The sequence below is a fragment of the Hemiscyllium ocellatum genome, chromosome 5 (genome assembly GCF_020745735.1).
Source record: "Hemiscyllium ocellatum isolate sHemOce1 chromosome 5, sHemOce1.pat.X.cur, whole genome shotgun sequence".
NCBI classification, from domain to species: Eukaryota; Metazoa; Chordata; class Chondrichthyes; order Orectolobiformes; family Hemiscylliidae; genus Hemiscyllium; species Hemiscyllium ocellatum.
The window spans coordinates 123,360,441-123,375,232 of NC_083405.1; the positions used below are offsets into that span (position 1 = coordinate 123,360,441).

The 14,792-nt window shown below is 40.1% G+C and overlaps 1 protein-coding gene across 8 annotated transcripts in view; it reads right to left on the reverse strand.

Moving 5' to 3' along the window:
- galnt11 (UDP-N-acetyl-alpha-D-galactosamine:polypeptide N-acetylgalactosaminyltransferase 11 (GalNAc-T11)) overlaps nucleotides 1–14,792 on the reverse strand; it is a 171,733-nt gene that overhangs the window by 35,996 nt on the left and 120,945 nt on the right. For all 8 annotated transcript variants that reach the window (XM_060825151.1, XM_060825149.1, XM_060825145.1 and 5 more), the window contains 2 exons: nucleotides 12,044–12,210; nucleotides 11,118–11,243 (listed from right to left, as the gene is read on the reverse strand). In XM_060825151.1, coding sequence (XP_060681134.1) covers nucleotides 11,118–11,243; nucleotides 12,044–12,210 — 293 coding nt within the window. The remainder of the gene's footprint in view (nucleotides 1–11,117; nucleotides 11,244–12,043; nucleotides 12,211–14,792) is intronic.

The window sequence follows — 14,792 nt, forward strand, 5'->3', positions numbered from 1 at the left end:
CCTTTATATGTTTCAAGACATCCAGCACTTCCTCCTCGGTAACATGGACACTTTGCAAGGTGTAACCATGTATTTCCTGACATTCTATATCATCCATATCCTTTTCCACAGTTAATACTGATGCAAAATACCCATTTAGTATCTACCCATTTTCTGCGGCTCCACACAAAGGCAACCTTGCTGATCTTTGAGAGGCCCTATTCTCTCCCTAGTTATCCTTTCGTCCTTAATGTATTTGTAAAAACCCTCTGGATTTTCCTTAATTTTATTTGCCAAAGCTATTTCATGGCCTCTTTTTTATTGGCTTCTATTTGCTTAGAATACATTCGTAGATATTTTATCTTGTGGTATCATTTCGTCCTTGGATATACCAACCTTCCTGCTTTGCCACCAACACTTCAGTGCAAATTCAATCTGAGTCACTGGTTTGAGCACAGTGGCATTTCCATGATTTATTATCTTCATTTTGGGAAGCAACTCCAGTTGCTTTAGTTAAAGTCTCTCAGTTGAACTATTTTGTGACTTTTCTATAATTTCAAGATCAGCACCAAGAATTCATTTTATTCCCCTACAAATGCTTCAACTGCCTTTACTGTGCGTTGAGGTGGTGGCAGAGTTTGATTGCAGTTTGCTCTCTTGTTTATGTCTACACCTTCCACAATTTCTACTCCAGGAATAATTCTTAGGAGTACTTAGAAGACTTTTTGACTCCATGTTAGAATTATATACTTGAACAATAATTCAGGACAGGAATAACAGCAAAATTTTACATTTCCCTTAAGTGCCCAACTTTAGATTTGGCCACTGTATATCCACTATTCAGGTCTAATTTTCTAGTCGCTGTCTTGGCATTTCTACTCCTTTCTTCTATGCAATTTGAAGCGTTTGAAGGATCCTGAAGACTGGCATGTTAAAGGATGAAGCAACCAAAAGTCTCAAACTAGTAAGCATCCAACTTTGACTTAAAGGATATCAGTGCAGGTGACCGATGATTCATCTTGCTATCTTGTATAGATATTGTGAAACTAATTTCTGTGCCAATACAGGTAACAAAATGACTTTCTTTCTCAGACTGAAATACAATGTACCTCCAGTGTAAGCACATCTATCTGGGATGAGGTGAGGGAAGGGATATTTGGAAACTGGTAAATTCAATGTTGAGAATGTGTGGTTGTAGGCTCCCGAGTTGGAAGATGAGGTATTCCTCCTTCAGTTTGAGTACCTTTGTTTAGGCAGTCACCAATCAACCCTACCTTCCTGTAGCCATCTATTTCAACTCCCCCTCCCACTTCCCCATGACATGTCCATTCTGGGCCTTTTCCACAATTACCCACCTATCGCCATCCCAACTACCTTTACCCCAGCCCCTCCTCCCCCATTTATTTCTCAGCCCCCTTCCCCCATGCAATCCTGACGAAGGATTAAGCACAAACATCAACGTTCTTACTCCACAGATGCTGCCTGACCTGCTGTGCCTTTTCTAGTGCCACACTTTATCGACTCTGAGGTAATATTTGAACTTCTTCATACCTGTACTGGTGTGGCCAGCTTGTTGTTGAGATTTTAGCTGAACAAAGTCAAAATCAGTTTGAGTTGCCAGACGTACAAACCTTCTTCCCAATGGTGACCTAGTAAATAGGGGTTCAACTGCCAACCTAGTCATTTAAGACTATTCAACTTATTTCCATGAATACACATGGAAACATATTTCTTTCAAACAACTTAGCATTGGAATTGCAGCACATATTTTGGCCTGGCCTGAAAACTAGCCTGTTCACTTTTTTTTAAAATTGAACTCAGAATCTCATTTTTTGTTGTCTGCTCCACATGTACAGTATTTACTTTCCTTTGATTAGATTAGACTTACAGTGTGGAAACAGGCCCTTCGGCCCAACAAGTCCACACCGACCCGCCGAAGCGCAACCCACCCATACCGCTACATTTACCCCTTACCTAACACTATGGGCAATTTAGCATAGCCAATTCACCTGACCCGCACACCTTTGTGACTGTGGGAGGAAACCGGAGCACCCGGAGGAAACCCACGCAGACACGGGGAGAACGTGCAAACTCCACACAGTCAGTCGCCTGAGTCGGGAATTGAACCCGGGTCTACAGGCGCTGTGAGGCAGCAGTGCTAACCACTGTGCCACCGTGCCGCCACCTTTCTGGAGGGTGGGAAACTCCTTGAAGAACTACTTCAATCAAGGAGCTTGGAATCCCCTCTGCATCACAAGGTGTAGAATCATAACTATTTAGGAAGTTCAGGGTTGTGCATCTATACCAAAGAAATGAACACTATTAAATCAATGAGACCCTGTTCCATTTTGCACTTTTGAACTTGATGGATTACTTACCTTGATGAGTCACTTAATATAAACTTGTACCTTATCTTGCACTGATCGGGACTAAATGCCATCTGAGCATTTTTAGTCTCTTTCCAGGAGGCACTGCTTACTTATGACATGCACCATTCCTGAATGAGGCTGACACATGTCTATTTTAGAATCTGAGCTATAAGTTTTTGTGGTTTGACTTGTGACCAATTTTTCTGCACACCTATGGTGTAGAGGGCGAATGTGGATCTTCTGGCTCTCAGCTGATCAAATTATGACATCTTTAACAGTTACCTTGAATGAATAGAGATGCAATCCAGTAAAGTTGCTTTTAAAAAAGCTGACACTTCTACTTTCATCTTAATTAATCTTTTATAAAAAAGTGAATTTTCTTACCAAACATATTGTTCACTAGTGTTGCCATTCTTGAACTCACTTCCACTGCTGTTGTTTAAATGTAAGATGCGAGCTGTTTAGTTGAATCTATATTTCATTTGCTACCTTACTGGTAATGAATCATAGCTTTGGGTTATGGAATGCCTGCACCTTTGTCTTTCCCTCTACCTGGAACAGGTTTATAACTTTGATCACCATTAACTGTTGCCTGCCTTTTGAATGTTTTTGGATTTGCCATACCTTTGGAAGTTGTCCCTGGCCAGCCCTTCAGAGTTCAAACGTTCTCTGAATGCACTCTAAGTTTCTCTTGGGAAACTGGGTCGGCATGGACAAATTGGACTGAATGGTCTGTTTTTGTGATGTATGACTCTATGTACGAGAACATACAGATTCCTCTATACTGCAGCACTCTGCAGTCTCCCACCATTTAAGAAATACCTTTCTATTCTTCCTGCCAAAGAGTCAACCACACATTTTTAACACTATACTCCACGTGACATTTTTTGCACACTCACATAACCTAAATGTACAGCATTTTGCAGCCTCCCACTACTTGCTTTCTTAACTATCTGTGAATCATCAGCAAATGTGGCTTCAATACATGAAGATGTTCTATCTAATTCACAAATAAAGATTGTAAATAGTCACTGATCCCAATGGCACTTCACAAGTTATAGCTTGCCACCTAAAGATGCATCATTTATTCCGAGACTCTGTTTCCTGTCAGTCAATTCTTTATCCATATCAATATATCACCCATAAAGCAATAAGTTTGTGACAAATCTTTATATGTGGCACCTTATTAAATATCTTTTAGAGATATAAATATCTCACACCTACTGATTTTTCTTTATCCGTCCTGCTTACTATGTCCTCAAAGATCTCTAATAAACTTGACAAATATAATTTCTCTTCCAAAAAAATCATGTTGACTCAGCTTGATTTTCTAAATGTCCTGCTGAGGCTTAATTGCTACAATATATTCACAAAGAATGGGTTACAAGGAAATTGAGGAGCACACATTCCAAAGAGAGCTATTTCTAATAATGAATGACTGCCATGGTAAGAAATGTTAGGATTGAGTAAACTGGCATCACGTTTTCACAGTGTTAGCACCTTACTGGTGACATGGTGAAAATTAGACTTGGGTTCATTAATGTCAGATCTAATTAACTTCAGATGTTGTTACTGTTATTAAGGTGAAGGCATGTACTGTATTTTAAGAGAGGGAAAGCTGAAAGCTGGCAAGCACCTATCATGTGATATTTGAAAATTTTTGCCTGACTGTAATGTCAATCCTTTAACAGTGTTTTATTTTTAACTTTTATTTTTAAACTGTGTAAATTAATGAAACTATCTTTTTTATAGATATTTTTATTGAAAATTTAACATTTTTCTACAAGTTTACAAATTTAAAAAACCCCAAGTATAAACATGGATATACAATTAAATCTTAAATAAATAATAACCAAAATTTATCAAACAGAAAAAAAAAATACCGAGAGAAAAAATAACAAAACTCAACTAACTACTAATCTAACCTACAACTAACCAGAGTGTATGGTTAAATCTCTTACATTATTCAGAGAAGAAAAAAAAACGACGGATAACACAGAAATTGAGTAGTGAGATACATGCTCGGAATGTGTTAACATCAGATCGTAACAAAACCCATATTTGTGCGAGACTCCTCTCCCAAGGGGCCCCGGACCAGCCAGGTTCGCCACCTCAATTAAATAAAAGCCCTTGTTAGGATGGCCGAAAATCTGTATTTATATAATTCAAAAAGGACTGCCATATTTTATGGAATAATTTGGTCTTTTGGTGCACCACATTTGTAATGAAGTCAAGGGGAATACATTCCCTGATTATTCTGTGCCAATTCGAAAGTCCAGGGGGGCCCTCAGCAACCCAGTTTACCAAAATATTTTTCCTTGCACAGAAAGAGAGTAGAAAATAATCGCTTCCCGTGCATATCCAGGGAGGGGAAGTTCGAAAAGCCCAAAAGGAGAGATTCAGGATCCACTCTAATTTCCATTCCTAAGATTTCTGTCAGAGCACTTGCTACTTTAGTCCAATATTTACGGATCTTATGATAGGTCCATAGGCAATGTACAAGAGTGCCCACCTCTATTTTACATTTGGGACACGTTGGAGACGCTCCTGCCTTAAATTTTGCCAATCGGTCCGGTGCTATCTGGGCCCTATGAAGTATCTTCAACTGAATGGCCTGAGTTCTGTTGCAGATGGAGATTCTTTTGGCATTTTCCCAAATGTCATTCCACATTTCTAGAGATTTCCAGTCCCAAATCCTGATCCCATATTTTAAGCAGATTGTCCACATCTCTCGATACTTCATCATGTAATAAATTATAAATAGTGCTGATGGAAGATAGCCCCATTGGCCATAACACTCTATGTTCTCTATCTGATTTATAAAGACTATCTAATAGCGTAGTCTTCTTCTGTATGTAATTTTGAATTTGGAAGTATCGAAAGAGGTCTCCATTAGGTAATCCAAATTTCTGATGCAGCTGTTCAAAAGACATCAGGACCCCTTCTTTAAATAGATTCCCTAAACAGGAGATACCCCTGGATCTCCAGAGTTTGAAAGTAGCATCTGTAAGCCCCGGTTGAAATCCCCATGCTCCCACTATCGGAGTATAGGGAGATGTTTTATGTGAGTTGTCCTCATTTTGATGCATTATATTCCAAAGGCTTTAATTGTGTTTAGTATTATAGGGTTTTTACATTGATCCGTGGTGATTTTCCTCTTGTCTGAAAACAAGAGGTAAATAAGTGGGCATTTTATTTGAGAAGCCTCGATGTCCAGCCAGATTGATTGCGGGTCAGACAAGACCCAATCAGCTATGTAGCTTAATAGGGAACTTAACTGATATTTCCTAAAATCTGGGAAATCCAATCCTCCCCCTGCTTGTGGAAACTGTAGCTTCTTCAGCTTAATGAGAGGCCGTCTATGATTCCAGATAAAGGAACTTAGCCAGCCATATAATTTATGTAGTGCCAGCCTCGGCAGCATCACTGGAAGCATTCTCATAGGGTACAGGAGACGGGACAGGACACTCATTTTAGTTAGTGTTATTCTACCTAGCTAGGAAATTGGAAGGTCTCCCCATCGCTGGAGGTCCTGCCTTATCCTTTCCAGTAAATGCACAAAGTTAGCCTTGTATAACTGACCAAATACTGGGGTGATAAAAATATAAAAAACCCTACAGGGACCACCGAAAGGGAAAGTAGGATCCGTCCAATAAGTGGGATATATTAGCAAGGCCGCCCATTGGCATAGCCTCCGATTTTGAAAAATTAATTTTTTTTTTAGATTAGACTTACAGTGTGGAAACAGGCCCTTCGGCCCAACAAGTCCACACCGACCCGCCGAAGCGAAACCCACCCATACCCCTACATTACCCCTTACCTAACACTACGGGCAATTTTAGCATGGCCAATTCACCTGACCCGCACATCTTTGGACTGTGGGAGGAAACCGGAGCACCCGGAGGAAACCCACGCAGACACGGGGAGAACGTGCAAACTCCACACAGTCAGTCGCCTGAGTCGGAAATTGAACCCGGGTCTTCAGGCGCTGTGAGGCAGCAGTGCTAACCACTGTGCCACCGTGCCGCCCGTGTATTTTGTAGCCCGAAAATACACTAAACGTATTAATAACTTGGGTTAAGTGAGGCACGGACATCAGAGGATTACTGAGAAATAGAAGAACATCATCTGCTTAAGGGGAATTTTATGTTTACCAGTACCAATCCTCGGGGCCATTATATTAGGGTCAGCCCGTATAGCTTCTGCTAGTGGCTCAATTATTAGCGTAAATACCAATGGCGAAAGAGGACATCCCTGACGGCAGCCTCAATCCACACTGAAGCTATCCGAGCCTAATCCATTGGTAATCACAACTGCTTTGGGATCATTTTACAGTGTTGAGACCCATTTGGTAAACACTTTTCCAATGTCAAAACTTTCCAATGTGTAAAACAAATGTGACCATTCAACCCTATCAAATGCCTTTTCCACGTCTAATGAGACTACTACTCCTGGTATCTTTCCCTGATGGCAGGCTTGAATCAAATTCAAAACCCTTCTAACAACCCTTCTTTACTCAGCGGGTTGAGAGTTCATGGAATGCCCTGCCAGTAGCAGTGGTGAACTCTCCCTCTTTATGGTCATTTAAGCGGGCATTGGATAAGCATTTGGAGGTTATTGGGCTAGTGTAGGTTAGGTAGACTTTGGTCGGCGCAACATCGAGGGCCAAAGGGCCTGTACTGCGCTGTATTTTTCTATGTTCTATAACATTATTGGATGATCTATGGCCCTTAATAAACCCCGTCTGATCCTTCTTTATGATGTGTGGCAATACCGTTTCTAGCCTCAATGCTAACTTTTGAGAGAGAATTTTAAAATGTACATTTAGCAAGGATATTAGTCCTTTCCTTTTTTGAGGATAAAAGAGATATTCGCCTCTTTCAGCAAAGGCGGGAGACAGTCCTAACTTTTTGGGTAGTTATACATGTCCATAAGTGGACCAGCCAATATTCCTGTAAATTCTTTATAGAATTCAGCTTGAAAGCCATCTGGGCCAGGTGCCTTACCATTCTGAAGTTGCCTGATTGTGTCAAGTATTTCTTGGCTTGTTAAGGGAACATTCAGGACCGATACCTGTTCAGGAGTTAGGTCCAGAAAGGTCAGGTTTTTAAAAAATAACTGCATCCTCCTAGTTCTGTCTTCACAATCCTGCGATTTATATAAATCAGAATAAAATTTTCTAAACATTGCGTTAATCCTTTTATGATCATGAGTCAGAATACCCGTACTTTCCTTGATAGGCGTGATAGTTTGAATGGCCTTCTTTGTCTTTGCGAGAAATGCTAAGTATCTACCAGGTTTATCACCAAATTCATATAACCTTTGTTTTGCAAATAATATTTCCCTCTTAGCCGTTTGGGTAAGCGTGGTGTTTAGAGCTATCCTAAGGGCCATAATCCTTTGTAATTTGATAATAGAAGGTCCGTCAGTGTATGCTGTTTCAGCCGCTTTTAAGCGAGCTACGAGCAGACGCTGCTGTTCTCCTTTTAATTTTTTCTGAGTCGCTGAGTATGAAATGATCAAACCTCGCGCGTAAGCTTTGATGGTCTCCCACATCATTGATGGGTTGCTAGCCGTACCTGAATTAATTTCTAAAAAAGTTTTAAATTCTTGAGAGAAGTACTTCACAAATTTATTATCTTTCATCAGGAAGGGGTCCATACGTCAATGCTGGGGGGATGTCTCATTGTTCTTCGCCTTGATTTCCATCTCTACAGCAGCGTGATCAGAAATTGCTATACTGCCTGTTTTACAGGATGATATGGAATTTTTTAAAATCGAGGGGGCAAAAAACATATCAATTCTGGTGTGACATTTATGTGGATTGGAGTAAAAAGAAAAATCTCTGCCTTGTGGGTGAAGGCATCTCCATACATCTACTAGTCCTAATTCTTTGTTCAAATCCACCAATTGTCTACATCTGGGAGATACTCCCGCAGTATTCTTGGGAATCCTATCTATTTTCGGATCCTTAATACAAATAAAGTCTCCCCCTATAATTGTATGATGAGCACCAAGAGCCATCAATTTTGAGAAGGCTTCCGTTATAAATTTAAAAGGATGTGCCAGGGGGCAATGCAAATTTAAGATCCCATATTCCTCTCCATTTTTAAGGGCTTTAATCAGAATATATCGTCCAGATTCGTCTTTTATCTGATTTAGGATTTTGAAAGGGAAATTCTTCCGAATAAGAATAACAACTCCCCTACTTTTTGAGCAGAAGAAAGAAAAGAAGGCCTGATCAAATCCACCCTGTTGTAATTCCAAGTGTTCTTTATCTAATAAGTGTGCCCCCTGTAGGAGAGCTATATCAACCCTTTCTTTCTTGAGGTTTGATAATATTTTCTTCCTTGACATTCCAGGTGCACCATTTAACCGACTGATTAACAATAATCATCCAAGACCCCTCAGGAGGGGAAACCCTATCCAGAACATCCCGAGGATAGAACATATAAAATTCACAAAAATAAAGGCTCTTTAATACACTCACATCAATATAATAAAAAACTATTTCTAAATTTAAAAAATATAAAACGTATTTAAATGGACATTTTCCCCCTTGTTCCCGGGGGCATCACTGCCTTTTCAAAAGCCCATCATATCCTCTCCAAACTAGTGCCCCACCCTTGACCCAGGCACCCCACGATAGGATTAAGAAAATTCAAATATACTACAGAGCTAGAGTTAACAGTGAGCAGCCTACCGCCCCTGCCACCCCCTCCCCCCACACCCACACCAACACCTGGATATATTTGATAATGCTAATACCATGTATAAACATATACAACTATAAACTTACAGCCTCAACAAGTAATAATTAAATATAGTAATACAAAATAACAGGGGAAAACAACCCGCTCCTAAAAACAGAAATAAAATAGGATAAAGTAATCACCTCCCCCCACCTACATTAACTAGACCCCATATATATATATGGGAGAAAATCGCGAAGTAGAGAACAAATAAATAAACCCTTCTCTCCACCCCCCCCAAAAGACAACATTAAACAGTAAGGTAAAGAAAGAGATTAATATATAAAAAAAGAGGGTGTAAACCGGACCGGGGGGAGGGCAAAACAACATCAATTAACTCTTACAATTTATCTAAGAAAGTCCAAAAATTCCTTGAGGTTTTCCGGTGATCCAAAGTTATACACGGATCCTTCATGGTTAAAGCATAGCGTTGCTGGGTATCGCAAGGAGTACTGAATATTTATAAGTCCCTTAAACACTTCTTTGCTTCGTCAAATGCCTTCCTCTTTCGGACAAGAGCTGGGGAAAAGTCCTGGAATAACATAATCTTGGATCCTTATAAATCATGGCTTGGGAGTCTTTCCCAAGATTTCTGGAAGCTTCTAAGAACATCTGCCTCTCCTTATAGCTCTGCAGCTGGAATAGGACGGGGCGGGGGCGCTGGTTCGAGCCGGGCTCGCGTATTGCAACCCGGTAGACCCATTCCGCCCGTACCTGGCCTGATCCAATCTCCAGATTTAAAAGCTGTGGAAGTCACTGTTCGAGAAATGCTGTAAGCTGGCCTTCCTCTTCCCATTCGGGAAGGCCCAGCAAACAAATATTTTTTCGACGACCTTGGTTGTCTAAGGTACGGACTCGCTGATCGAGAGTCTGGACCCGTCCCACGGCCGATTCTGTTATAGTCTCAGAGGTCGCAGCCTTTAGCTCCGCCCCTCCGACTCGGCGCTCTATTTCCTTGATGTCTTGGTCATGTTTTTGTAGTGCAGCTGAGAGTGAATCCCATTGGCTCCAGGACTCTTCGATGAAGGCGTCGATCTTCGCGTCAAGTTTAAAGAGTATTTCCACGAGGCTCGCCACCGTACGTAAGTCCCCCGGGGCGGCTGCGGACGCCTCAGCTGCAGCTGGGGAGGGTGGGGGAGGCCTGCTAAGAACTGCGGGCTCCCTTCCCTTTAGTCATTTTTACAGGAGATTAGATTGTTTAAATTCAGTACTGAGCAACTAAATACATTAAGTAAAAACTATTTTAAATGATTTGGTGTGTGTGGTGGAGGCGGGTGGCCCATTTTGCCCAAGTCTTGGGAGGAGCACTATAGACTCAGACTTGCTGGGTCGCCGCCATCTTGGATCCTCCACAACTATCTTTTATTCCCCTATTGTATCCAAGATTCGTACCTAGGTACTTGTAACTAAGATGGTGTCATAAGAGGCAGACACTATATAAGGTTTTCACTGTTCTTTTACAATGGAGTACACATGACAATAAAAGGAAATTCTATTCTATTTCTACCTCAATACTACTTCTCACTCCCTTTAGTTACCCCTTTGTCAAGTAGCATATCTAACTTTCAGTTTTGGATGACAACATATTTCCTCCAATTAAAAACTGGGAAGACTGAAGTAACTATCTTCTGTCCTTATCATAATCTCCAGTTCCCTTTATACTGACCCCATCCTTCTCCCTAGCTGAAGCAGAATATTGGTAATATTTGTTTATTTGAAGCTAAGGTTCTGAATCTGAATCCTCTCAATCACTGAGGCTGGATACACAGCATTATCCAAGTTTTTGTTTACTTTGATCAATTTGTATCATAACATTTGTGCCATGTTAAAACTCTAGATCGTCATGAAAGACATGGAAGAATTTGAGTGATTATGGGAAGAAATAGATTTGATTCAAGTTGAATCTTCTCCTAAATCTTGATGAGAATCTTCAATTCAATAAATAATATTTCTAATAATGAATGCAATAATTTAGTACAATTAAATACTTTCACATATAAGAAGTTGAATTCAATACCTGTTGCACGGGATGCTCCAATCATTCTACCTCGTATCAATCCCTCTCGCTCACCGTTTCTAACAAGTTTCACTTTTATAGGCAAGTTATTCCGTATATAATCTTCCAGCTCACCTTTTAGATTAACTGACAAAAAAAAGAGAAACAGACTGTTTTTACAAGCACATATGATGATGGTTTACAGTTGAAATGTTAGATGCTGATTGATAAGGCCAGCACAGATATTAATCATGAAGGAGCTAGTCATTTAACTGTAGAGGTGAGGTGGCCCTGTTTATTTTCAGGCTGCATTGTTTTATGGAGCCTGATATGATAATAAAATGAAAATTAAAGACTCATGTACATCATATAAATGCAAGTTGCAATTCAATAAGGAGCCTACTATCAGATTCAAGACGTGACTTAATACTAGAACATTGAGTTAAGTTAATTTTTGGGATGGCACACTCACAAGCCTAACTTTACTGGCCTTGAGACCCATCCTTTTGTATCTGCTCACTTACGCTTCTAGTTAAAGGAGGATTATAGAGACAGAGTCATAGAGCATGGAAACAGACCCTTGGGTCCAAATCGTCCATCCCGACCACATACCCTAAATTAATCTTGTCCCGTTTACCAGCACTTGGGCCATAACCCTCCAAACCCTTCCTATTCATGCACCCATCCAGATGTCTTTTAAATGTTGCAATTGCACCAGCCTCCACTACTTCCTTTGGCAGCTCATTCCATACCCTTGGCAACATCCTTGGAGATCTTTTTTGAACCCTTTCAAGTTTCACAACATCCTTCCTTTAGGAGGGAGACCAGAATTGCATACAATATTCCAAAAGTGGCCTACATACTGTCCCATGTAATTCAAAAGTCACCAAGGCACCAGAAAGGATGAGAAGAAGTGAAATGTTTCAAGAAATTTTAAGGTGACTCACTCAAATCACTATTGTCATCCACAAGTATAATTTCATGCAGCAGGTTTGCTGGAGAACGATTCAACACACTATGTACTGTCCGCAGCAGAGCTGATATAGCTTCATTAAAAAAGCAGATAACAACACTAGCAGAAGGTAAATTCATTGGGTAGTTCTTTTCTTTACACCTGACAACAAAAAAGAGATAATTAGGATTGAAAATAAAAGAAATAAAATTTCAATTGCTAAAACAAAATTATCTTGTCTGAATAATATGTTCTAATTGTTTTTCATTTTGTTTTGACAAGTACCGCATTACGAGTCTGCTGTCTGCATCCAAATAAGTCATTGTGTTGTGAATAGTATCATCTTGTGGCATGTGCCATTTTAAAGTATTATGTACTTTTTCTTTCTCTTTGTGACAGAGATAATGTTTTTCTTTATAAAACCTAATTAGATTAGGAGGTTTCTTATGAGGTTCCTCATGGTATATTAGCATATTAAATCTCATTCACCCATGGTCACCTGCATCTGTCATCTCCTCTGATGAACCTTTTATCTTTCTTTGCTTTGCAGCTTTTTTTTTGAGCATGATGTTAGGTCACGTGATTGAGATGGATATTAGAGGCTGCAGACCACACCTCCAAAGTTTTTTGCATCATTTACATTATATTTTGTATTCCAATTGTTTACCTCTCCTTTCTGTCTTACCTCCCCTGCCACACATTCCCTTCCCATGGTGTACTCGACAGTACACTTTGCCAGTGCATTTCTTTCCACGGCATCAATCTTCATTAAACTATTCTTTTAGTTTTATTGCCACATATCTCTTTTCTATTTGACATCTTCAACTTAGTTTTTGTGTTTTTGCTTATCTTCTACTCTTTCGTTGGAGGCTCAAGATTAATGTGCCTAGTTAATGATAATTCCTAGTTCATTTAAATGCTAAAGTCGTCACAGCTAAGCATGCCTACCTTCCTTCATCTCCTTTCTGCACTTATTCAAACCGCCTCAATGTCCAATTCTTACTCCTACTGTAGGAGAAAGTGAGGACTGAAGATGCTGGAGATCAGAGCTGAAAATGTGTTGCTGGAAAAGCGCAACAGGTCAGGCAGCATCCAAAGAGCAGGAGAATCGACGTTTCAGGCATGAGCCCTTCTTCAGGAATTCCTGAAGAAGGGCCCATGCCCGGAACGTCGATCCTCGTTACGCCTACTGTACTCAATCACTCTCGATGGTGTCACTTTCTAGATATGAAAAACCATGCATTAACTCTGCTACTTAATCTTTAAGACCTTGCAAAACAATATCAATACATGTAACTTCCAGTATATGCAAGTGCACAACACTGCAGGCCTAGAAAACATTCTATATTGGGTTGCCAGCATATCTCTTTGCACTTTCAGGATCGTTTAGCAAATGTTGTCCAATCGTGGAATTATGTAAATTGTACACTATTGTGAGATTTGCAAGCACAGGCTGGGTAAGTACCTCGCTTGTTATGAACGTCATGCTATCTTCGTAATTCACTCACAAATATGGGTGTCGCTGGTCAGCCCAGCATTTATTGCCTATCCCTAAGCGCCTAAGAGGCAGTTAAGAGTCAATCACTTTGCTGGAGTCAGATGTAGGCACATGTTTCATACAACAAATGGTTCAGGTCTGGCGTGCACTGCCTGGCAGTGCACTGAGGCAGACTCAATTGACACACGTAAGGCGGCATTAAATGATTAATAGAATAGAAATGCAGAAAACAGAAGCAGGCATGGGCTTTTCAGCCTTTCATGTCTGCTCCACAATTCAATATATTCATAGCTGATCTTCTAACTCAATACTTTATTCAGGCTTTCTCCTCCATACCCTTTGATCCTTCAACCTGAAAAAGCATATCTATCTCCTTCTTGAAAATATTCAATTTTTTGGTCTCAACTGTTTTCTGTGGTACAGAATTCTGCAGGCTCACTCTGGGTGAAGGAATTTCTCCTTACTTCAATTCTAAATGGCCTACTGCTTATCCTTAAACTGTGACTCCTATTTCTGGACTTCTTGGATCTGGGAAACATTCTTCCCTGCATTTACCATGTCAAGTCCTAACAATATGACCTGTTATGCCATTCTTGACATGTCAATTCTTTCAGCCCAGCCTAGTGAAACTCTTCAACCGCAGCAAACTTTTTATTAACAGGTACCTAAGGGACCAGGAGTGTGTTGGTTGATCTAATATTCCGGTTGATCAAGAAGTCCACAGAATGAATGTAAAAACACACACAAAGTAGTAGAGATGTAATGCAGGGAGAATACACATTACTGTTATGCTTTATTTACAGTATCAATCACTTAAGTAATACTGCAACCTTGCCTTAATTAAAACTTACCTGCAGACAGCCTTCTAACAGGTTCTCTAAGGTCCTTCAGGGAAGGAAATCTGCTATCCTTACCTGGTCTGGTCTACATGTGACTCCAAATCCATTGCAATGTGGTTGACTCTCAATTGTCCTCTGGACAGTTAGGGACTGGCAATAAACGCTAGCCTGGCCAGCGATGTCCTCATCCCATGAATGAATTTTTAAAAAACTTGCAACCTTAACTGACTATTTGGACATCATGGAGATCGCGATAATACAACAAATTTCCAGTATTTGAGATACATCATTTTTGTCGATTTATTGAAAGTACCAGCTCATAAGGTGCCAGTTAAAACAAAGTTTGCTGTATCTCCAATACCAGTATATCCTTTTTTTTAAAAATACAGGGATCAAAAATATACAGT